The 20,863-nt window shown below is 52.3% G+C and overlaps 1 protein-coding gene across 1 annotated transcript; it reads right to left on the bottom strand.

Moving 5' to 3' along the window:
* Window positions 1-3,989: 3,989 nt before the first annotated feature.
* GALNT5 (polypeptide N-acetylgalactosaminyltransferase 5) lies at window positions 3,990-20,456 on the bottom strand. Its single transcript, XM_026058260.1, has 10 exons — window positions 19,861-20,456; window positions 14,827-14,993; window positions 13,410-13,529; window positions 12,405-12,540; window positions 11,888-12,007; window positions 11,317-11,434; window positions 10,308-10,631; window positions 6,719-6,799; window positions 6,286-6,441; window positions 3,990-4,130 (listed from the first exon to the last, which is right to left on the bottom strand). The coding sequence occupies exons 1-10, from the start codon at window positions 20,454-20,456 to the stop codon at window positions 3,990-3,992; spliced, it is 1,959 nt and encodes a 652-aa protein (XP_025914045.1).
* Between the last annotated feature and the right edge of the window lie 407 nt (window positions 20,457-20,863).

Genomic DNA, 20,863 nt, shown 5'->3' with positions numbered 1-20,863 from the left:
GTTTTTGTAGCCCCGTTCAAACAATAGGGAGTTTTGAGCTAGCGGGAGCGTCCGTAGCTGCACGTGCGATCGCTGCCGTCAGCCGTGCCGGTAGTCAGCCGGCAGCGCGGCGGCGCCCATAGTGCCGGGCAGTGCAGCGAGGGTGACAAAAGAGGCGACTGTTGGCGCCCGCAGGCTCTGTCTGTCTGTCATCCGTTTTTGCCGATGTCTCCTGGCGCTCCAAACCCGCCCCGTGCCGGCAACCTCCCTGCTCCGCCTTGTGCCGGCGGCATGGAGCGCCGTCCGCGTTACGGGGGTAACGTGGGCATGCAATAAATTCACCGAGATCCCGGTTCCCGCGGGGACGTCCCTGCGCTGGTGCCCTCGCGAGCCGCGGCAGCCGGCGCCTGGCGTGGTCGGAGCTGCCGACGGCCCCTGCTCCTCCCGGGCGAGCGGCGGCAGCACCGCGGAGCCTGCGCTTTGCTCAGGACCATGTTCGCTTTTAAAATGCCCGTGCTCCAGTTCAGCTCGTTCTGGGATCCCTACGGATCTTTAGAAGTGAAGATTCCCGTCTACTAAAATCTGCGCTAAAACGTCAGACTAACAGAGAAGGGTTTTTTTTTTTTTTTTTTTCCTCAGTACACGCGTTCTGGATAATAACAGTAACGAGCCCAAACGGCTAACGACGTGAGAGCAGCTCCCTTCCCGCGAAGGCCCTGGCTCGGCGGGGAACGATCCGCCCTCCCCGCGGCGCCTCGGAGCCCTGCGCAGCCCCGCGGCCGCCTTCGCTGCAGGGCATGCGCCCGTGCACCCCTAGCCGTTTCGCTAATGAAACCTGCCGGGACCAGCAACCTGTATTTCCCAAACGTCACCGTTCTGGGCTGCAGGCTTTTGCTCTCATACGTGTTCTTCTCACTTTTCGGATTAAGTTTAGACAAGAAATTTTGCAGGCGTATTTTTCAAAACAAGGCAAGTTTTGCTCATAATTTGTTTTCATGTCGTCTGAGCACAACCTTTCTCCATTTAAAATTTTTTTTTTGGTGTAACTACAGTATTGTTGAATATTGTTGATACAGTCGTCTTTTTTTTTAAACTGTTTTACAGAAAGATTTGTCTTGAGTTGGGACTAAGCTTTGCAAATGTCATCCCAGAAGGAATTTGGGAAAGTTGTGAGCAACTGAAAAAGGGAGAGGAGGTAAGAATGGAAGTCAGAATTTGACTTTAACTGTAGTGGCCTCCATCGGCCCTAAGGGCTCTTTTAACTATTAGTTTTGCGTTTCCAGCAGTACTGAGTATCATTTTGACTTTTTTGTTCTACACAAAGGCAATTATTTATTGGCTACGTGAAAATAATAAATGACAACTCTGTATTGTACGAACAAAACACAGTCCTCATTGTGCCATTCACACTTGTTTGTTTGCTCTCTGGCTTGCGAAAATTCAGGGGTTTGCTTGTATGAACTTATACTGCCGGTTTGTTCGCCTGCTATTTCACAGCCCCCCCCCCCCCTCGGAGCGGTTCCTGTAAGAATGACACATTTTTCTGAAAGATTAGATGATTTAGTTAACGGTTTCCAAACTGCGGGGGAAGCGCGTGCCCGGGGCGGCCGCTGCGCTGACCGCGGCGTCGGGCTGCAGCCGTGCGTTACGGTTACGCCTGACGACGGAAAATCAAAAGCCGAACTCGGACCTTTCTGGGAGACGTGACTCTCTCCCACCCTCTGCTGACGCTGCTGCGTGATGCTGGCTCGCATCTGAGGTGTTATTTCTGAAAGCACGGTGTACCGAATATGACTGTGAACTAAGCTGCTTAGGCGAGCTGTTTGAGTTGTCGCAACATCGGTGACAGCTGCTAGGCACAAGTCACGGCCAGCACTTCCCTTGTCTGAATTAATGAAGCGCTAAACGGAAAACCAAACCAAAGCTGTAAATCAGGAGAAACGGGTGATTCAAAAGTTTTTCAAGTTTTTAATATTCCGCAGTTCTGCCTGACAGTAAATCAGGTAGGAAAACACCTAGGAAGGTGTCCAAGTTGGTCAGAAATAGAATTAACACAAGACACTTGGGAAGAAGCTTCATGTAATACGTCATTTATTCCCAGTTTTTCCAACTTTCTTTTTTTTGAAGCAAACCAAGCCAGGTCTCCCTCCGTAGCCGTTTGGATTCAAGCTGATCGCTGATTAAGGTACCGCATGAAGGACAGCACGTGCGACTGGCATCACGATACCCCCTCCCCATCGCATTTCCAAAGGCAGGTGTTCACGTTCTGAAGACGCGTTCCTCGTCCCCGAAACGAGGGGCGACGGCAGGTCTCGCGCACGGCTCCTGTTGCTGTACGTCCAGTGCGTAGCGCCTCTGCGCGTTTGCTTAGTGCTGAGGAAGGATGCACGGTCAAAACCCTCCCGTAAGCGACAGTCCGGTTCGCGGCCAAACTTCCTAAGGGGAAATGCAAGGGAGGGGCAGCTCCGCGGGGAGCGAGGCGCCTCGGCACGCGGCGCGGCACGTGCGCGGGAGGCCGCAGAGTGCAGCCTCCGGGATCCGCGCTGCGGGAATTCACCAAAAAGGCGGTGCTTTGGCACGCGCGGCCGGATGAACGCCACCAGTGCCGGCCCTTGGTGCGAGCGGCAGCGTTGCGCCGGGGCCTTTCGACGAACCGAGGGCGAGACGCGGGGTTTCCTAAGAGCCTGCAGGTGCCGGGCTAGGAGGCAAACGGCACGTGGTGGCGTGCGAAGCACAGAGCAGCCAATGTCCCTGCGCACAGTGATGCAGCGACACACTGATGCAGCGATGCATCGATGCAGCGACACACTGATGCAGTGATGCAGTAATGCCCCGATGGAGCAACACGGTGATGCACCAATGCAGCGACACAGTGATGCAGCGATGCAGCGATGCAGCAACACACTGGTGCAGCAACACGGTGATGCAGCGATGCAGTGACACAGTGATGCACCGATGCAGCGGTGCCACCAGCAAACATGAGCCAGCTCCTCCCAGCAAGCGCACAGCAACTTCGTAATAAAAAAGCTGAAGAAATCCTTTCTGGAAAACGTTAATATTGCACACCCTGGATCTCATCATCTGGTCACAGCTGAATTTGCTTCTTTCCCAAAGCAGCGATGGCGTTTGCACAAAACTGGCTGCACAGTCAGGGCAGAGCTGCCGGTAGCGGTGAGTTTGCAGGGCCTTTGTCACGCTGAGGCCGGTCCCCAAGTGCCACTCACTCCGTGCAATGGCCAGCGTCAGGCGAGGGCTCATTTCACTGCGTTCGCCTGGCGTAATGGCCTGCGGGAAATGTATGCGCACACACGTATACGTATGCATATAGGGATGCGTAGAGGCATGCTCGTATTCTGCAGTCCTGTTCGGGGGAAGCGCTCACCGGCGTCCTGGGCGTTTGCACAGACCCTGAGCGCGGCGGGGAAGGTTGGGGCAGGAGCCGCCCCCTCCGTTAATAAAAATAGGCTTTTCCGGTAAGCAATCAATAGCTAAGTGAACCCATCCGTCAGAGGCGACAGATCCAGTCGGGCGGGATCCCGCGACCGGGCCCAGCACAGGCACGTAGGGTGGATTTTTTACTGTGTTGGTCAATAAACTTCCATTTTCTTGGGTTGTGGCAGGATAAGCAGCCCAGTTTTGCTGTTTACGCTTACAGAGCCCTGGAAGTATTTCTATTAGCTTAAGCCGTTGTCCAGAGAAAACTGCTGAAGGCTTGTGTGGTAGGATGGGGAACTTCAGAAAATATTTCCATTTAATAAGAAAGAAAATTAATTTAGCTTTCACCAAAGTGTCACACAGTGAGTGAAAAACCCGTCTGCTTCAAACGTCATTAAACGGGAAGTGCTGTTGCTTGATATTTTGATCTCTCAATACGCTGGTTTAAATTACGGATTTCAATTATCCTTCGGAAGTGAACTTGCCGCTTGGTAACTGCCGTCACAAGTCTCGCAGGTGTCGCCACTGGATTCACAAGGCGAAAACACGGGGTTTCTGGTGTGACTGCGCTCCCTTCAGTCTGCATAGTAGTTTCCAAAGTGCCACTTCTGGTGAGGACTGGAGGAGTCGCAGGCGTTTACCCGCAGGGTTTTGCGAGCCTGGTCCGCTTCCAAACACGCCGGCTGCGGAAGGTGCTCTACAGCAATGTGCTCCATCTGAGGGGAAAAGAGGCGACTTCAGGCAACAGCCCTTAGGCGGCGACTGTTGCCTGAAACCTAAGAAAGTGTGGTGTTCTATTTGCCCACTGAGAAAGCTCGATTTCTGTGATGTGCCCTTTTCCGCATTTCTCTAAGATAGAAGATCTCTTTGCAGCCTTACAGGGAAATTTGGGTGGGATCCAAAGCTCACACCTGCTGCTGAACTAGGATTATATTATACCTTCTGTGCTTCATGGCTTTTTAATTCCCTGGAAATTAAAAGATTAGTCCTCTTGCTGTCCGAATGGTAATTGCCATGCAAAGGAAACAACTCCAGATGGTATTTGCAATATAGGGGAACGTATGGCAGGAGACCGATTTTGTATTTTGGAGTTTCCTAGCTGATGAACCAAAAGCACATTTAGTGTGATGAAAAGGACATTAGGTAATTTGGTAATGAAGTCCAAATGCTGGGTTACTAAATTGGATTGCTAAAGAATGAAGAGTTTGAGTGATTCCGACCCTTTTGCTTTTCACACGTACTTATCTTCATCTGCTTAGCTCGTAGAGGCAGCAAGGCAATTCTGCAAGTACCGTCAAAGGACATTTTCATTTTACTGCCCAGCATTGCAACATTTCTCATCATCATTTGGTTAATAGCTAGATGAAATATTACTAAAATGACTTGTAGGGTTTTTTGGGGGCAAAAAAATGGATCTTTTTGTGTATGGTAAATGCACTGCACATCATTAAAATGACACAGTGACATTAGATGAAGGCAAAGCATCATAATTCCTGTGGTCAGCATTAATCATCAGTTGACTTTCTCTTTAGTTTTCTGATCGCTTGTATCAATAAATGCTGATGCAACCACATTAATTGTTATTTTATGTAACTGAGACGGATCTCTCTGGAATCAGCTTTTGATGGAGAAGATGGGAAGTGCATAAAAATCAGTGTTTTGTCTGCTATAGCTGCAGATCCCTGAGGTCTCCAGGAAGCAGGACTGTGTCTGCATTTCATGAGGCTCCCTTGGCAGGGTTTTGGTAAAAGACGCTTTTTCTCTACCCACTACTTTCCTCCCCATCGAGCAGTTCAGACTTGAGCTTTGCTTCTGCAAGGAAGAATTTGGAGATTCACATTTTATGAAAATATCTTTTGAGTCCTTGGACTTGCCATGTCAAGCTCCACGTAACTAAAGAGGTCCAGTGTTGTGTCCAACCTTAAAAAAATAGTAATTTTCATCTACAAAATGCTACTTTTGTAATTTAAGGACTTTTCTGTTCTTTTAAAGGGTTTTTTCTTGCCTATGTGTGTTTGAAGTTTTGTTGCATGCTCCAAAGAAAGAAACTTCATGGACTCTGGATCGTTATTACTCTGATGTCATAATTCAGGAAAAATTCACTTGAATTCTTTGTCTCAGAGGGGACTTATTGATTCAGAGGAATGCTACTTGGGGAAAGGACCCACAACGGTCTCCATTCTGTCAGAGACCATCATATATATAAATATATCTAACTCCAGGCCTGAGGCGAGCTCAGTCTGGAACAGACCTGAGGCGACAAGAACTGCCAATAGACTTATAAAGCTCACCAGACTCTTAAGTGGGTGACAATTTTCATATATTTTCACAAAACACCCTGGCTTTTGTAAGCCTGGGGGCTTTGAAAGTTTGGGGTTTTGAGGCTAAGGAGGAACGGGAGCCTGTCAATACAGTGATTTTGTAACTTAACAGCTACAGTTAAGAGTCTACAGTTAAGAGCTAAATTAAGGGTCATGTAAGGTATGTCATTTCAGCAGTATTTAGCTTTTTAGGGCAACTACTTACACAAGGCTAATATAGATACAGACATGACTTGGTTGCTTTTCTCAATGCCGGTAATAAATGTAAGTGTCCATTCTCTTCCTTTCTGTAAACGTTTTCTTTTAAAAGTACTGTCTGAACGCCAACCAACACCAAGTAATCTCCACGTAATACCACGGACTGGCTCCGTGCAGAACCAGGACTTTCTGCTATTGCCCCTCGGCAAACGGCCGAGCCCCGGCAGCACGAAGCCCTTGCTCTAGCCACCCTTCGCGTAGGTCTCCGGGCACGCGGCGCAGCGGAGAGCGGACCCGAGAAGCCCGCCCGGGTGGCGGCGCGTCCCGCCGCCGGTACCGGCGCTCGACTCACCAGCTCCGGCCGAGCCAGCGACCCGTGCAGCCACTTCAGGCGGTGGTTCCTGCCGTCGCAGCGGTGCAGCCCCGGGGACCCCCCGGGCGCCGCCGGGGCCACGCAGACCTCGCCGTGCTGCAGCAGCCTCAGCCAGGTGTAGTTGAACTTCTGGTCCTGCGCGGGGGGGGGGGGGGGGGGGGGGGGGGGGGGGGGGGGGGCAACACGGCTGCCTGCTCAAACGCTTCCCCCGCGCCCGCGCGCCTGGAGGCATCCAACCCCTCTCCTCCCTCGTTCCGATGGCGATTCCTGCCTCTCGCCGCTCCCAAGCGTTCTGGCGCGTCTCCCGGTGGGAAGCATGGCTGAAGGGAGGTCAGGGCAGCGCGGAGGTGGGGAAGCTCGGGGCCGGGCACCCGGGATCACGTCAGGCACGCGGGAACCGGGCTATCCTTACCTCGTTGTTGGCATCGCAGGGCTCCAAAGCTACAGTGGTGTTCTCCACCGTGATGCACCTTGCCGTGGCGACGTTAACGAGCTGGAAAATAGCACCAAAGTGGAAACTCAGAAATAGGACAATAAGGCATGAATTCTCAGGACAGAGGAGAGGCTGTTACACTACAGTTAACCGGCTAGATTCCAAGTTAACAGTGTTAATTGCTGTCCACTTAACTGAATGAAGCAGAAATGTTGTGTCATAGTCTTTGGTGGGGTTCATAAATGCACATTTGGTCTGTTACCAACGTTTTGTCCTCTCAGAGAAGGTTTAAAATAGCCCTTTCTAGTAATATTCGAAGCTGGATGAGATACAGTGTTTTTCTGGTTTCTTTTTTTTGGACAGAGCTAATGTTCCTGTTCTGTAAATCCCCCAAACAACAGTTCTCAGAAAATAACAACTGCATAATCCTTTCTCGTTCTTGCGTGCTCCCCGTCCGCCTGCGTGTTCCTCCGGGAATTAAATGGCGTGGCCAGCGTCTGTCCCACAGATCTGCCCTTCCTTCACCCCGGAGCGAAGAACGCAGATGGATTTACATAGCGAGGGTATTCAGCGTTACATGTGACGCGCTCGGTGCCTCGTGCTGAGGTCGCTCTTCCTCTTTTTTGTCTAGGTTGGCTGCCTTAGTACCTGTCATCAACAGGGAAATGCAACTGTGGTTCCCCCCAAAATGGGGAACCTCAGTGGGAACATCACCATTAAGCCAGTTTTTAACCGAACTGTTGTTCCCTTGCGCTGATGGGGTGAAAGAGCGCGTGACTGAACACCATGCACTGGGTAGGACAAACCCATTTTTTACCCGAATGTGTGTATTCTGCACCTAGCTATAATTACTAGCTGTGATGGAGGGGCAAACTCTATTTCTTCTGTCTGTTTCTCTTTGCTCTGCTGTCCCTACAGCAGCTCTGCCCCAGGGAGCCGGTGTCCCAGTGCCTTATTAGCAGGAACACCCGCAGAAAGTGTGGTCTGCCAGGGAGGTTTTCTTAAACGCGGTTCATGTGGCCAGATGGGCATATTCAAAGGTTGCTTAGGAGCATTGAAGATTATAGCGCAGAGCTGAGAATACTGGATTGAACTCGGCCAGCTTCCCTCTGGTTCCTTGGGCTGAAACCAACAGCGTTGCAGTGACTTTCAATAGCTGAGGGGTTGCTCCGCTGTTCCTTAAAGTCTACGGTACCTTTGCTGTGTTCTAAAGTAACCCTGCCCTGGCAGCACGTCAACATCAGGGCTGGTCATGTGGCTCCTTGCACACGTAGCTTCTTTTCCTTCTTTCAAAACTGCCGAACGATTTATCAATTAATCCCAGTGAATAAATATGCTATTTGGAAAATAGTTTTCAAGTAACTTTGGATAGCGTTCAACACAGCTGGAACTCGCAGAGCTAGCTGAAAAACAGATTTTCTGCCCTCTTAAATTTTGAGAATAAACATAAAAGAGTGATTCAGATGGCCTGAATCAAGACAAAGAAAATCCTGAAAATTTTCACAAACACAAATCTGAAAAGCTCATGTTTTGGTTCAGTTGAAACATTTTTACTCATACGAGATCTAAATGCTTAGTGATGAATTTGACATTTATTTTTATTCTGACTGAAACAGGAGAGCTGTTTTGAGCTGAAAAAGCAAATATTTCTCACGAAAGTTCTGATTTTTTTGATGTTCTCAAAAATATTACTGCTAATTGTTTTCGTAAAAAAAAAAAAAAAATCACCTAGGCTGATATTTCCCTGAAGCCTTTGGTCTAATTCCAGCGGTGTTTTCTAAAAGAAAACACAGGGACGAGGTTTCAGCTGGGTGTAACAGCTGCTGAACGGCTGCCTTGGCTGACAGCACTTAGTATTTGTGTCTGCAGCTGCTCCGAGCAGCAAACCCGGCTTTTGCCGCGGCGTGAGGAATGGAAGCTTCCAGCAGAAGAGGAGCTGAAAGTGATCTAAAAATGCACAAACCCAGCAGCTTCCTTTAGCTTTTTCACAAGTGCTGAGTAGTCACCTAGATCCCACAGCTTCACCAAACCACGGCATCCTTCTCCATTTTCTTGGTAAAGCTACTATCAAATGCTTTTATGGTTGCTCATAAAACGAAAACGCTAATTGCAGCTGGCGAAAAGCGGCTGTAAAACAGCCTCACTTGATCTCTAGGGATTCCCGCGAATGGGAACCTTCACGCTACGCCCTTGGCCAGCAGACAAGCCTGAAACGTGGCCAGATGGTTGCTGTGCTTTTTCCTGGCTTCCAGAACGGCCCGTGAAGTAACTGCAGGTCGCGGGAGCTGGCGGGGACGGAGGGGACAGGCTGTTCCCGTCCTCGCTCCTCCCGGCCGTGCCGGTCCCACCAGCCTCCTTCCTCCACGCGCTCCTCCTGCTGCCGCGCTTAGAGGCTCCGCTTGGGCGGAGAAGGGAACAAATCCTCGAGCTTTAACTCCTGGCATTGCTGCAATCTTTCCTACAAACCACATAATTGCTTCTGTTACTGCAATGATAGATAAATTGCAATAAGTTAAATATCTTCCCTGGACAGAATATTTTAGGTTTCTGAAAGTTCAGAGGAGCAGCCGATATTTTGATGAGGCTAAGATCTGGGCCAAAATCGGGATCCATGTTTTATTCTTGTTTCATTCGCTTTTTAATATGGGTGGAGTGACTCTGAACACCCGCAGAGTAGCTATACAGATAAGACCGGTGTCAGAGTATCCTGGCTGGAGAAGGAGGGACAGGGAGGAGAAACAGAGCCCAACGCTCAGCCGCCCATCCAGCTTAGCGCAAGAGGCTTGTGATGAGCCAGGTTTTAATCCAAAATACGCTTTAACGTTCCTGGGGAGCAGGCTTCACCTACGCGTGAATAAATGCTAAGACTTCCTGCTGCTTTGGTTGGTCTGCTTGAAAGCGGACACGATGCGGCTTGTGCTGCGCAAGGGGAAAAGTAGATTTCTGCTGCGCTCTAGTGGCGATGCATCACTAGTACAAAGCGCTGCGGCACTCGTCCATGGGCTCAATCCCTCCCATGCTGAAATGAGTGAAGCACTAGAAATCCCACTGGAAAAAGAATTTGTCTTTCCTGCTGTGGTGAAAAAGTTGTGCAGAGACAGAGGATTTTAGCACTCTTGCCCTGGAGGCGAGGTGAGGTGAGCTAAAGGGATGTACATGTCTGTGACCTTGACTGTGGCATGGGTGATTCATCTGGTTTTTAAACACTAGATAGGCTCTTTAATGGAAATTTGTCTCTTGGAATTGTGACTTTTTTCTTTATAAAAATACTGGGAAATGCAGACTGTGATATATTAAATATTCAAGACTGTTACCAAATAGAAATTTGAAAGGAAACACAGAAATATTCAAAAAGATGCATTCTCTGGTTACACGGATGGAAACCCTTGTCTGCAGGAAGGGTGCAAATTGTTCACAGACCAAGGGACACGACTCAGAGACGGGCCTTCTGCACCCCAGAGGAACACCGAGCAAACAGCTGTATTCGGATGCTTCCAGGTCCCCAGCTAGCCATTGAAAATACATTTAAATGAACGATAGCAAGTCATGTCATCATTTGGGTACGTACCAGCCCGCTAGCTTTAACCAGAGGAGCTTCCAGGTCCGGGTAGACGTTCTCCAGGTACCACTTGAAACTTTTGCATTGAAGCTTCTTCCGCAGTTCGATCTGTTGCGTCAGGTCACCAACATCCAGGTTTTTCAAGATTAAGTGATAAGCATGTCCATAGAACAAGTCTTTGTACTCGTCTAACCAGACCTCCGCGACACGAGCCAAATTCCGTTCCACTGTCCTTATCCGATCTTTGGGGAAGGAATATGGGTTGTCGTTCCTGAAAATGTGTCCAACTCTGGAGCATGGAATAATCTCAATTTCTCCTCCACACATCCAGACCTGAAAAACAGAGATTGCTTTGATAGAAACACTGGCAAACGTTGCGCTGTGGTTAACATAGACCTAATTCTGCAACACGGCCTGGCTTTCTATCTCCGTAAGGGATGGTGGACAAGCGGGACCATGCCAAGGGCAGCTTTGCTGGAGATCAGCATCTGAGCAACCGTACTGCTCCAAAGGGAATGTGTTTGGAAAGGCAGATCTAGGCCACGGAGGGACCTCGTACCTCACCTCGGGTGGAAAAGCCCCTCGTATCTCCCATCAGCCACGTGGGCTGCAGCCAGCTGGGCCTCCTCGGGCCAGCTCTGCCTCCCCGGGGTTGGCAGAGGACCACCGTTAGCTCCTCGCTCTCCATGCACATCCCACCCCATGCTCAAGCACAGCCTGAGTGGCGCCCGCGTGTCTGGGATACTTGACGACACCCTCAACCAAGTGCTCTGCCATCCCTGCCCCGTGCCAACCCCAGCACCGTGGCTTTGAGGATGAAGCTTGAACTTCCTCAGCGTGAGCAGGGGATTAACGCCCTGCTTCTCCTGGGACGCGACGCTCGCCCGTGGCGGCGGGTACGGATTATGTGCCGGAGAGGAAGCGGGGAGCGATGCAAGCGCTTTCCCAGAAACCTGTCGATGTGGTGTCCGCTTGGAGTAGCATCTCCCGCAGGAACGGGCTGCTGGGAACCGCATACCTTGAAGGAAATCTCCATATTTTCGCCTCCCCAAACGTCCAGCCCGGGGTCGTACGTTCCCAGCTCAAAAAAGTACTTCTTGTCGATGGAGAACAAGCCACCTGACATTACGGGGCACCTGTGAACAGACGAGCGACGGCGCACGTCAGCCGGTCGGGAAACGCAGCTCCCTTTCCCCTCGCTTCGGCGAAGGACTCGTCAAGCGACCGCGGGCTGCTAAACGCTCGGGGCAGCGTGTGAATTTGCACGTACCGAGGCAGGGATGTGAGGTTAATGGAGGAAAATCTTTGGCGCAGAGAATCCCATCCCTGGAGCTAAAACTCAGTACTTTTTTAAAAGCCCAAAGACTTTTTGAAAGGCAAAGGCCGCTGGAACAGTGCAGGCTGACGGGTGCAATACGAAAACGGCCCAGGTGCCGGTCTGCGCGGGCGTCGAAGCGGCGGCCGCGAGCGGCTCCGCACAGCGCCTGGCCCCTCCGATGGTGCCGCCCCACGGGCCGGGCGGCTCGGCTGCTGCATCACGAACAAACCAACAGGTTGGCTCACAAAACTCTTAAATTCATTTTTTTTACCTTATTATATCAGTTTCCTTGATTTTGTTTTTCTCAATGACCTCTTGAGGAATCTGTCGCCATCCAAAATTCATTGGCCAAGTGAAAATCCCGCGCTGAAAGTTATCCACGGTCATGTAACTAAAGAGAGGAGAGATCAAGATGACTAACTCTGAGTCACGTTCCTGGTTGAAATGTCACCCTTAATGAGTGAAGATGAGTATCTGTACATAATTAAAACAAGATTCTAACAAATTTCATCAGGAATCCTCTTCATGTCCTAGAATTCATGGAACACCTAAAAGGTATTTGTGACAAATGAAGCAGCTGTGTCTACTGGTAGAGATTTTAATAGCCCGTGTACAGCAATTTTACGTATTTCTTATGAAATATTGTTGAAGGCTAGCTAGAAGGTTTAGACATTTGCCTTCCTATAACTGACGCTTTTGATGGTCGCAGTTAGTAAGAGGTTTCGCGAAGGCCGATAGCGTTAACGTTCGCGTTTCGCAGCGACGCGAGCAGCCCGGGGTGGTGGTACCTCATGTCCTTGTCGCTGATCACCTCGATGACGGGGCAGGCCACCTTCGCCCGGCTCAGGCGGACCCTCTCCAGCAGCGGCTCCAGCCACCCCACATTGCACTCCACGTGCGAGTCCAAGAAGGTCAGCACGTCGCCTGGGGGCAAAACCGAGGACATGGCCAGGGCCAGCAAACCTCACACCCCTTCCGGAGGAGCCAAGCCAGAGTGAACCAAGACGCATCTTTGGCCCGATCCATGATTTCCAGGTAAGCGTTTTGTAAAGAGCGCATGGACACCAGCCCCAACCAGCTGGAGGCTGGCTGGATTTCCGTGCCCGGGAACAACCACTGAGGAGGACGTTTCACTCCCCAAAATGTTCCCGAGAAAAGGTCTCAGCCGTAACTCAATGCACATTTTTCCTTAAGGTCCTAAGAAACCTCTTGGCTTGCTGCCTGAGAGAATCCGCAGCCAGCACGAAATGGAAAGCAAACCTGGGCAATTCCATGCACAACTGGCTGTTTTTATAACAACACTGTGGCTTGTGGCAGAAAGTGAAGCTAAGGCCAGGCAGAGCCGGAAATTTGAACTGATGCTTACGGACGCTGTTTTTAGATGCCAGTCAGCAGCTCATCCTTTCTGTGAAACCTCTGTGTTTTGTGTGCTGAAAGCATGCCCTTTTTTTCATCTGGTTTGTTAGTCACTAACTTCTCAGTTAAACCAGCTCTGCAGGGGTGGTACAAATTTTCTAATGAAAGTATTTATAAATTGTTGCCATTATTTCTAAAATGTACCACTCAACAAGACGACTGCTGAGATGCTTGAAATTTGTCTGCAGAACGGTTCCAGTTTAACATGGTAGTGAGACATCCTTAACACTAGTTCAGCTGGAAGGAAGTAAAATGCAGTAGGAGAAGAGACAGTGATAGAAGTAATAGAGTAAATTCAGTAATAGAGGAGTAGAAGAAGGGCTGTGTAGCACCTCTGCTGAGATCCAGACAGGCGTGCAAAGGGGCTTTCGTCTTACCTTTGGCGATCTCTGCCCCAGCCAGTCTGGCTCGTATTAAGCCGTGCCTTTCTTTGAGATGAAGGATCTTAACTTTTGGGAACTGTGACATATATTTGTCAAGCTTCTCCTTGAGGTAGTCTAAAGAGAAGAAGAATGAGACAATGAGACTGACATAAAAAGCGGTGGGAGGATTTTCCCTCGAAGCATCTCGCGGTTCCTCGTTTGGGGTTTTTGTTGTCTTGGAGAGGATTCCCGGGGTCCTGCCCCGTCGATGCTAACCCGATAGCGAGGTGCTCCGGCCAGCGCAGTGACTCGGCTGGAAGCAGGACACGCTTAACGTGGGACTATCCGGCCCCTCTCTGGCTTGGAGAAGAGCAAGTGCAGGGCTGCCCCAAAAGCATGTTTTTAATGACAGGCTGTGAGTAAAATCCTAATGGGTTCGCTTGGGTGTTGCATGATCCAAATTTGGGTACTTAGCAGTTGTTCAAAGACTTTGAAATTGATTTTTCTTCTTCGTGACACTACAATTGCCATTAAAATCTGGCTGTAAATCTTTTTCCTTTGAGCAATTCCCACAGTTCTGAGGGGCTCCGAAGGTGACGCATTTGTGACACGTTAGCAGAATGCTGTTGCTGCTGCTTCTCCTCGATGTACTGTGATAGCGCGGCTCCTGCTGCAAACCCGGCATTTCAGAGGCTTTGCTGGCTAATGAGCAGATACAAAGGGAAGTAACAGGGAGAAAATAACAAGGAAAATGGAAAAGATGTTTTTGAGAGGAAATAGTTTGTATTATTTTAAAAACGAGCAAACGGAGTCCTCTTCCCTTCCTTCTTGCACCTATTCTCGTTAGACTGTCAACTCTTGGGATAGGCTCTGATATTCACCCAAGACAATACTTTCCCTGAAGTACTAGTAGTTGGAAAATTACTTAATTCTTAAATTACTGAGGGCTGAAGTCAGTGGAGAGCCAAAGTATCAAAAAGCAGAGGCTGGGTATCATCTCAAGGGCCTGTGACTGTCACGTCAATCCACTGTGCAAGCACAGACGCCCGAACAGCCGCTGCTTTTATTGCAACTATTACAGTCCCTGAGCAACTCTGGTAAGTGCATGCTTTTCTTCTGCTACCAATTCTGGGGAAAAAAAGCATGCATTAATCTGGAAACTGCCCAGAGAAGGGCGACAGTGCCTTTCCGAGCACGCGTGCCCCTGAGCCAGAAGGTCTGTCCGCCGCCGAGAGTTTGCTGCAGCCCCGAGGGCGGCCGTGGCCTGTGATCCCTCCAATCTGGAGAGGTAACAGCACGGGTAATCACTTCAACACGTTGAAAGACGAAAATGTGATTTCTTTCTACTGTACAGAATTGAATTACAGAGAATAAATTGTATTTTAGCCTCAAGTTATATTAGTTTCATAAAGGTAAAAGAAGTTTCACCCACCTTTGGTGCTGAAGTCGTCCACCAAGATGACTTCTTCAATCAGGTGCGGAGGAGAGCGGCTGAGGACGCTGTGGACGGAGCGGAGGAGGGTGGACCACACTTCATCCACGAAGCACATGATGATGCTGGTGGTCGGGAGGTCGTTGTGCACCTGCTGCTCCGAGCACCTGCAACAGCAACGCCGCGGTCACCGGAGAGTCCCGAAAAACTCCCCGTTCCACGTTTGTTGTGAAAATGCACAGGGAGAGGGGAGCGTGCATGTGCCGTAAAATACTCAGGTAAAGGAATTTCTGTGGAAAAAGGCGCGGACATGGACTACGTAATGCAGTCCCAGGGCCTCCTCTCCTGGGCTGTCCCGCAGGAATAGGAAGGGCTCGCTCCTCCTTTCTGACAGGTCTCCTCTAATCCCCTCCCTATCCCCGTGTGGTAATATCTCACTGAGGCTATATCTGCTTATTTTCTCTTTCCACAACGAAACAGCGCAATGGCCCGGCAGGGTGAGGCAAACTCCTGGGAGCAGTTTGCGGATCCCAGCGAGTCCTAGGGCGGGAGGAGGCCCAAGCACGCTGGGTGCCGTTCTGGGATGCTCCCAGCATCCGCGTGCCTTGGCATCCCAGGCTGCGTGAAACTCAGCTTGGTAGGGGGAAAAAAATCCATAATATGTTAAAAATGCAGGGAAATGGCTATTTCCATAAAGGGTTACTCAGTGTAACAACTGATCGAACACACGCACAGGGAAGACAAGTCACCCAGTCTAATTTTTGCACCTAACTCAAGGGACAGTAGCAAGGGGAAGATGTTCCAACACCCTAATTTCAGCGGGATTTGTTCACTTTCCGTACAAAACATGGTTTTGTACTATATGTATATATTATGTATATATTACGTGCACACGATGGTTTGGGTGGTCTGTTTCCCACCCAGCCGCCGCATCTCACGGCCGGAGCGCTGGCCACCCGTCTCGGGCGGCGTCCGAACGGCGCCCGCGCCCCTCGCAAGCAGGGGAGGATGCACGGCGCTCGATTTGAGGGAGCGATAAAATCTCTGCCATGTCCGCGGGTCTGTCATTTTATTCCGTGACAGCCCAAACGCAACGGCGGGGTCAGGTCTGTGTCTTCAGTGTTTGAACAAAAGGTCGATGAGCAGCTTTTCTCATCCGCTATTTGCAATTCAAGCACGGCTTCGATGTGTGCCTCGGGGGACCGCGGCTCCCTCCGCTCGCCTATCTCCGAGCAGATCTGGAGGAGCGCAGGCGCCTCGCAGCAGACCTCCGCTCCCCCGAAATACACTGTTTCATCCCAGAATACCCACGAATTACTGGGACTTGCCTTCTCTCGCTCATCGATAAGTGGGAGCCTGATAAAAGGGTTTTCTTTCTTTCCCTGCCAGAGCAGACCCCTTGCAGGCAGGACAAGCAACCGGCCTATCTGTTAATGCAGAAAATTAATTTCTCAGTGATGAATCAAAAACACTGTTCCCTCTAATACTCAGCTTTCAACAACAGACAGAAAACAGGGACGTGCGTATCGGAGCGTAGGGACAATTGATGTTTTTCCTTCTGTTTTGCTAAACGAGCCCTCCCTCTGGTCCAGCTGTGGTGCCGGTGTGCGCTGAGCACCGTGTCGCTCAGGCTATGTGGTGTTTCCAAGAAAATCTATGGGTATTTCAGGGCTTTGCAGCCAAACAGAAGTGCTCTGGATATATGAAAATAACCCCAGGATTACTCTCCGCAGCGCTCCTTGGGGTGTCTTTCCTTCCTCTTTTACAGCACGTGGATGATTTTGCGGTGGGCTTGCCCAGGACAGCAGCCAGGGCTAGCTCAGCCAGGAGGGGACACCGATGGTTATGCATATTGTACGTATATATACCTATTATATGTGTATAATTACGTCAATACGATTTAGTTGGAAACCGTACACGCGTTGGCCTGTGGCCATGGGACCTCTGGAGCAGAGGAGGTTTGGTTGGGATGTGCCTGCAGGACTCTCGTGGTCGCTGGAGAGAAGGTACCGGCTGACCAGCAGCGGAGCTCGTTTGCGAGAACGAGAGGGAAGGAGACTAGGAGAGGGGAGAGGTGAGCCCGAGATCGCTCCTACAGCAAATCCAAGGAGGTGACTCTTGGGAGGAAGAGCAGGAGACGGCTAGCTGCAGAGAACAGCAGCTTTCATTGCACGGAACGAGCGGTGGGAGAGCAGCTGCGAAAACACCAGCCGGAACCAAGCCATACAGATGGTGCACGAGGGGGAAGAACCCGGTAAGTTCCCGGCGAGCTGCTCTGCAGCCGGGTTATTAGCGGACGCTGGCTCCCGGCCGAGGCCCGTGCGCGCCCCAGGCGGCTTTCCGGGGAGGTGGCGGCGGGAATCCCGCGCACAGGCAGCCCGCGGGCTCCCACAGCCGCCGCTACGCGCCCGGCCTTCGCCTTAGAGGGGCGGATGTCCGAGAGACGGGATGGAGGCAAGGCGACGCCGGCCTGACGGAGCGTGCTGCAATGATTGAAAGCAGCTCTTTGAGGCGACCTCAAATTCAACAACTTCTTTTTTCTCCCTCTTTGCCTAAAAGAAATAGGATTTCTAGGCAGAGACCAAGGGGGTTGCTGTTGCTGACCCATAGCTAAAGACATTTCAAAATGTTCTGTGTGAGTTTGGGCTCCATTGCTTTGCTAGCTATATACATATACCTACGCACACACACACACACATATATATACACACACCCCTACATATATCTATTTTAATACATATATATAAAATACTTAATCTATATAGCTAATGTTAAGTAGAAGTCAAATCCTTCTGAAATTCCACCCTTAAACAGGCTTTTACGTAAAAATAGTCCTCAGCCTTTATATTCTCTGCTGACGTCACCCTGAAAGTCAGTAAAATGCAGGCTCTTAAGTCGCTAATGTTGCTTTGCTCCCTCAGATCCCTTGCTCGTGAGTTTGGAAACAGCCTGGAATTAAAGCCTGGAGCCCTAGAACCTTCTTCCGAACTGATCTGCGTCATTACATTGAGATAGACAGACTGAAGACTGTGACGGGACAAGTCTCCTGCTGGCCAGATTTCAGTGGTCTAGTGTGAACTGGGGTCTAAACTGGGAGAGCCTGGAAGGCTGCAGCAAAAGGTAACGCACAGTTTTATCCTCGAGGGTTGCCGGCATTCGTCGCAGTGAGCTGGCCTTCGCGGCCCGATTTCCTCCTTGCCAGCAGACCGTGTGCACCGGCTGGACTGCCTCTTGCTGAGGTGGATTAAAAAGGCATCCAAGAAAATGATTCCTAATTTGTGGCCAACAGCTGGACCGTCCCAGCTGCTGCATCCTGTTGTGACGGGCTGTTTCCCACCTGCGCGGCTATCGCAGCAGACAGCGCTGCCAGGGAGGCTTCCCAGGACCTGGGGATCCTGCGGGGGGAAATGCAGCCTGGGAAGCGGACGCGCTGTTCTCTACGGACCGGGGAAATCCGTGCCCCGGGACGGGAGCCTCTGCCCGCGGCGCGCACGGTCCCCGCCTGCGCAGTGCGCCGCTGGGGAAGCTCTGCCGTGCTCTTTCGCAGCCCAGCGGGCGCGTTTCCCACGTTTCCCACCCTTGTTTGGCTAAGGTGCTCCCTGCGCTAACGCAGCAGCTACCGGATTTCCTTGCGCGCAGCTTTTGTGACTCATCCGCTAGGAATCTCGCATCTCCGAGACAGGCGGGCTGCGCCGCAGGTGAGCCGGGGAGGCGGATATTCTGCGCTGGAGCGCTCACGGTCTGTTCTTCCAGAGATCGAGCAAAACTGGTGACCAGTGATGGCTCTTTTCCTGCATGCAGGTGGCCTCTACAGCCCGGACCTTCTCTGCTCGCTGCACTGCCTGCACGCGGGAAACCAGCCGTAGCGGTCTCCCTCCCGCCCTGTCCCACTCCTTCCTCTGCAGCTCCTCACCTTGGCTCAACTCCGACACAGAGTTTTCTGTATATTCTGTGTATACATCCCGCGGGATGGGGGCCAAGTCCCATGCAACTGCTCTCCTAGCCTGCAAGCAGCCCAAGTGGGGCGCAGGACAGCGTCCGCGTGAGGGAGGTGTCCTGCCTGCCAAGGGACTACGAGAGGTGTTTGCAGTGGGAAAAGCTGTAAGAGCATGCCAGATAGATAAACCCATGATTCAGCTTAACTTGCACCATTTCTAGACCTTCTCGGCGGTTGTCCCGACATTAGCGGCGCAGAAAAAGGATCCCGCCGAACGCCCTGCCCTCCTGCTGCCGAGCTACTGCCCCACACCTCACCCTGTGCTCCGGATGCCAACTACAGGTTTCTCCGGTTTGGTTTTCGAAGGGCAAAACTGCAATTTGCAGAATCAGCTGCCTATCTCACGGCAATGGCTGTGAAACCGCAGGCCAGTTTTCCAAAGCAAAGCTCTGCACCTCCGCTGTGCCCACAGCGCCACCAGCCCAGTCCTGCCCGCGGGAACGTCCCAGACGCTGCTTCGGGCACAGGCAGCCGCGCGCCTGTTAATCACTTCGGCACTTGGCACGTGCTTTCGTGCCCTCAGGGGGTTTCTGGAGCCCCCAGGCGGCGCTGCAGGTAGGAGCGGTCGTAGCGCGAGTCGTCCCGTGGGTGGGGGGACAGGGGCAGGGACAGCTTCGGGTGCGAGAGCGCTGGGCAGAGACGGACTGACGCGATGCACAGGCGCTCTGGGAAGCAAGGGCACAAACACCAACCCCCGGTACCTTGGCTGTGTGTTTGGTGCTGTACTTGATGAACTGGGGAAAACGCTCAGGCCTGATGCGGGCAGAGAGGTCTAAGCTCCCTGGTCCCCTCACCTGCCCAAATCTCTTTGGACAGCAGGGCTTAGCCGGTTAAGAAAACCTGGAAATTTTATGCGGTCGTATTCCTGTTACCTGGAAATACCAGGACCTTTCATTGACAGCATGCACGAAGTGAGAGAGGACCTTGGTGCACCCAACAGCCCTCTCCGAACACACGGATTAAGGCTTCCCGGGCGCCCCGCGGCCGGGAGCAATGCGAACGCGCGGGGATCGCCGCTGCGGGGGAGCAGCTCTTACCCAGCAGGCCGCGTGTCCGCGATGGCTCGGTCCACGGGGATGAGGTCACTGAGGTAGACGTTGAAGTTTCCTTCTTTCCATCGACTCTTTGCTTCTTCTTGTTTGTCCTCGGGGACGGCGACGGCGTGCCCGAACTGCCCGGGAGCTCCGGGGTCCCTCGGGGCGAGCGTCGCATCCACGGCCAGAACCCGGTGGGTGCCGGGGCTCCACGCGGAGCTGCTGCCCTTCGCCGGACGCCCGGTCCGGACGCCCTGCCTGGCTCCGGCGGTGCCTCCCTGCCGGGGGCCTTCGGCTGGGGCGGCCTTCTGCAGGCTGCCGGGTGCTGCCGATGCTGCGCGTGACGCCAGGATGCCCTGGTGCTTGCCGCTCTCGCGGTGCCACTCCGGGCGCCGCTCCGGGCTCTTAGTGAAGTTCCCTGCAGAGTCGGCGCCTGGATTGGGGGCTGCTGGGCTGCCGACTCGCACCCCCTCCTTGCTAATGCGGACAAAGTGATTTTTGGGGGCAGCTGCTTGCTCTCCCACTGCTGCTCTTTCGTGGTCCCCGGGCGCCTTTTGCGGCACGGCCGTGTGGGTGGGCAGGCCCTCGCTGCCCGGCATGCCGGCGGGTCGATGCTGGCTCTGCTCGGCAGCCGGCTCCGCTCGCTTGGCCGCTCTCGTCGCGGTCCCGTTTTGCTCCGCACGCTCGATTTGCCCAGGAGCCGGCAAACCTGGGGGAAGGGGCCTGCTTCGCCGTGCCTGGCCGCGTGCCCTCGCTGGCGATGCCTCCTCCGGTCCGGCTCCGTCGCCCGTCTGGGTTTTTAAAACGTCCTTTGCTGCTTCTGCCGCCTCCGTGGCGGGTCTGTTCCCGGTCGGTGCCGCTCCGGTTTTGGCACCGTGCGTGATGCCGGGAGCGGAGCTGCCCGGGGCGGCTGCGAGCGGGGTCTGCTGAGTCCCTCCGGCAGCACCCGGCTTCGGCTCCGGGGGGCCCGCGGCCTGTGCGCGCTGCCCCCTTCCCCTTGCTCCCG

This window comes from Apteryx rowi, unplaced genomic scaffold (genome assembly GCF_003343035.1).
Source record: "Apteryx rowi isolate R43461 unplaced genomic scaffold, aptRow1 scaffold_145, whole genome shotgun sequence".
Lineage (NCBI taxonomy): Eukaryota > Metazoa > Chordata > Aves > Apterygiformes > Apterygidae > Apteryx > Apteryx rowi.
Note: the sequence above shows the minus strand (reverse complement) of the source record. Positions and strands in the feature narration are given on the sequence as shown.